The sequence below is a fragment of the Lytechinus variegatus genome, chromosome 4 (genome assembly GCF_018143015.1).
Source record: "Lytechinus variegatus isolate NC3 chromosome 4, Lvar_3.0, whole genome shotgun sequence".
NCBI lineage: Eukaryota > Metazoa > Echinodermata > Echinoidea > Temnopleuroida > Toxopneustidae > Lytechinus > Lytechinus variegatus.
The window spans coordinates 16922467-16926520 of record NC_054743.1 but is presented as its reverse complement, the minus strand read 5'-3'; the positions used below and the strand labels follow the sequence as shown (position 1 = coordinate 16926520).

At 37.0% G+C, this 4054-nt stretch overlaps 1 protein-coding gene across 1 annotated transcript; it reads left to right on the top strand.

Annotated features, from left to right (window-relative positions):
• Positions 1 to 2319: 2319 nt before the first annotated feature.
• Positions 2320 to 3583, top strand: LOC121412581. The gene is made up of 2 exons (XM_041605367.1): positions 2320 to 2900; positions 3413 to 3583. The coding sequence occupies exons 1-2, from the start codon at positions 2469 to 2471 to the stop codon at positions 3569 to 3571; spliced, it is 591 nt and encodes a 196-aa protein (XP_041461301.1). The 5' UTR covers positions 2320 to 2468; the 3' UTR covers positions 3572 to 3583.
• The last annotated feature ends 471 nt before the right edge of the window (positions 3584 to 4054 follow it).

Sequence of the window (4054 nt, the reverse complement as noted above, 5' to 3'; positions counted from 1 at the left end):
ATCTATTATTGATATTTGCAAAGATATTTAAAACCAGAAGGAAATCAGTGTGCATTGTAATTTGTACATCAAAGTCCTTATTATATATGATTATATTTGCTACTGAATTTATCAAGATATATTGCTATGGAATAAAAGATTATATGGGACTTACTTCTTTTTTGTCAATTTAAGTGTGTGATTGTCATTTGTATGAAGAAGGAATTAGAGATGGTCATATCCCTATTCAATTAAATTCAATTCATTAATTTTCTCTTTCAATCTTTTTACAATTACAATGATAGTTCAATATACATATTTACAAAATTATATCATATAAATCATTTCTACAATACAATAATACTATGAAATCGAGAGAGACGACACCAACTAAAAAGCAGAGCTTGTAGGGTGAAGGCCCCCTTTCATAAGTACATTTTATGAATAAAAAATAAGATAAAATAAAGAAATAAACAGAAAATAACAAGGATAAACTTGTTAAACCACCATCAAATTAAAGGCGAAATCATCAAATTATGATTTAAACAGATAGAGTAAGATTAGACAAACACCCCCCTCCCCCATCCAAAAAAAACCTTTGCATGAACAAACACAATTTTATTTATATTTTATTTTTTTGCATTATTTGAATGAAACGATTCTATGGATGTTTCATAAATGTGGAGTGAGTAATTAAAGGGAGGAGAGAGAAGAGAAGGAAAAATAACTTGGGTGAGCGAATTTAGGCGAAATATCGAAGGTTGTAGGCCGTTGAAGACAGGAGAGGACATAAATAATGTCAGAAAGAGGACGTGCCAAATTCTTTTCGCTTTTATTTTTCAATTTTAACATCGTACATGCACACTATTATGTGCCGAGTGTTCTTGCATGCTACCCATGCGCAAACGCTCATCTAGGTAAGAACCAATTAAATGTTAGGGATTTGCAACCATTGTGATGCAAACGTAAGCGTCATAATGATGTAATAGGTCAGGCCAAGTGCGCGCTTTTTATTTCATCCAATCATATCTGATGACAGAATTCATCTTATTATGACGCAATCTAAACGCAAGTTACTGAAATTAATGCAGGGGTGGTTACTCGTATCATAAAGCATGTAAAAGTTTATAGTTGGCCTACGTTTCCGGAGTATATTGCCCGTTGTCAAAAAGCAAAGAGAATGTTATTCGCATAGTTATTTGATTCACTAGTTGAAATTTTATTTAAGGCTATTGATATTTTGACACTAATTGTCATGTTTCTCTCAAATTCTACATTTGGTGTTGTGGCTTCTTCAAGCCCCCAGATCGTGGTCATCGATCACGGACAAACAAGCACTATTGAAGTCAACGACAACGATGGTTATCGATCTCACGAACATTCTCTTCAAGATTCTCTTCAATCGTATTCCGATCAGCCATTAGATTTGTCCATTCGAAAACGAAACGCTCCCAAGCATAATGAAAAAGGTGGATTTTCATCCAAGGAGGTCGGCACGAAAGGATACGGTTCTCACCGAAATCAAGCCTTGGTTTCAGATATCCATACCACAGGATCATCATCTGTCAGTTCTGACCTTTCTGATATCAGAATCACCAATGTTAGATCACTTGATGATGATAATTTTGCGTCAAGATTGGATGCGTTTCCATGGTTACGTGATGAGCTACAGAAGGAAGAAAGTGGTAAAACATTCGATCCCGACATCAGACAGATGAAGAGGAGCGTAACAGAGTTCAGTGATCATTCAGAATTGAATTTTGTTAAGAAAAGGGCGCGCAGTTTTTCTTACCCAACATGTTCAACAACAGATGGTGTCAGTCCTTGCTCGATTCATGCACTAAGAAACGGCAATGAATTTTCGCGGGAAAATTGTGAAATCGCTCTTACTTTAGGACCTGATAAATATCCGATACCTATGAAACTTTTCAGGAGTAGTGAACATGGCGAAACGAGTTTTTCAGCGACGAGTAATCGTAATTATAGAACAGAAGGAAAACGTGAATTAATGCAAAGCAGTACGAATTGGACGCCGGAGTATCAGGAATATCTAGGGTAGGTTCTTTTTAAAAACATTTAAATAACATGTTGATTAATACAACTAATATAGTTAATTTGTTTATTGGCTTGTTGGTTTTCCAAAGTTACATGATGCAATGATGAATTCTTATCACATGCACCCATCTTTCAAAGTGTGCAATCAGCAATGAGGAGATAGATATTCAGAAACTGTCACTTTCACCTTTCCATCTTTCATGTAATGGTAATGGCATTCATGGAGTGGGTAGATAATGACCTTAAACTTTATAAATTCATTAAAACGCTGATTTTGTTATATTGATAACAAATATTTTGTTTTTCGATCTTATTTTGTGTTTCTTAACCTACTCAGAAATCAAGTATTCATCCTCCCTCCTTCCATCCCGGAATACAATAAATCATCGAATGGAGCATGTTTAGAAATTGGTACCAAACAACCACCTCATCGAATGATAAGCCATCAGGAGCCGGGTTTCGACGCGCATTCAGTGCAGCGGTGCAGCGCGCCAAATACTTCATCACAAAATTCATCGTTACCAACCCCTTTATCGCCTGCAAGAGTTATTTCTAATCGTCTGAGAAAAAGCAAATCTCGAAAGATGTCGAGTTCCACCCGTAACCGTGGTAACATCGAGGAGAGTTTGACAGAGAAAGATGGAAAGAGTAAACCACTGCCAGATGAATACCTCGTCGATCTCGAAATTGTTCAAATTCATCGTCGGCCGTATTTCCAGACTCAAGACAGCAGGGAACTTGTAGAGGTTCGTCCCCGTGGCTTGAGGGATGATGGCCCAACTCTTCTCGCGTTTAGAGCATTGTCAGGACATATCATGATCGACTGGAGAGCAAAGAGCAACTATAAAGCGGCAGAAAGGATCAAGGTAAAGGGGAGGGGATGGAGGGCAGGAGTAGTTGTAGTCAATCAGAAAAAAGAGGGGGAGGAAAGTGAGTGGGTGGGTTCGACGGGGGTGGGGAAGGGGGGAAAGCAGAGCAGAATTACGATGCTAAAGCGCTGCCTAGAAAAGCCATATTCTTTATCTCTAAATTCGTATTATTTTACTCATCATTTTCTTATTTCAAGGCCTGTCAAAGATTTTAGAATAACGATACAATATGGAAAGAGTGATAACTCCAATTGCAAGCGCTACCTCATGTTTTCAGAAAGCCTTCATACTTTCTATATAGGCCTACTATCTTATTTCTTATAAAGGGAAACTTCTCCGAATTAATCCGGTATAGTTATTGTTAGGCAAAATATAAGGCTAGACAGGTGCTATGAGATGGAATCTATTCATTCTCGAGTGCATACCGGCTTAAAATCTGCTGTTGTTGTTGTTGGAAATGTGACTAATTTCATAATTTTATTATATTATAATTATATCTCATGAACTAGGAATTGATGCCATTAGCATCCTTGCAGGGCCCACGTCACGATCAACTGCACGAACCAGCCCCTGCGCACACACAGTCCTCAACCATCACTGCGCAACATCCTCGTGACGTCACACTACTTGTTGCCAATGGCATCGTCTATAAAGTCAGCGACGCGTAGTTTATTCTCAAGTTACACAATCATTAAAAAACTGAATACGTAAGGAGGGGGGGGGGGGGGATTTTGTAATCAAAGTCAATGCTTGTATTTTTCGTTTTTGCTTGGGGCTATTTGGAATTTGTTATTAGTAAATCAAAATATGATCATTTTGTCACTGAAATGATCACTATTATTGCCCAAAGTCATACTGTATAGAGCACAATACACAATCATGATATATCAAATATGCCTAAATAATGGATAATGTAAGTTTAGCCTTGCAAATTATTGCATATGGATTTTATAATACTTTTCCTGATCATCACACTCTCCTGGTTTATTTTATGACAGGGGTAAACTGGAAATGTTTTTTATTAGTATTGCTCTGGGCATGAAACTAAAAATGACCATTATCCATTAAATACTGGGATACCAGGAGTAATCATAGGAAAAATAACGAATGAATGGTTTGACATGTTTTAGAGTGTATAACAATAATATATA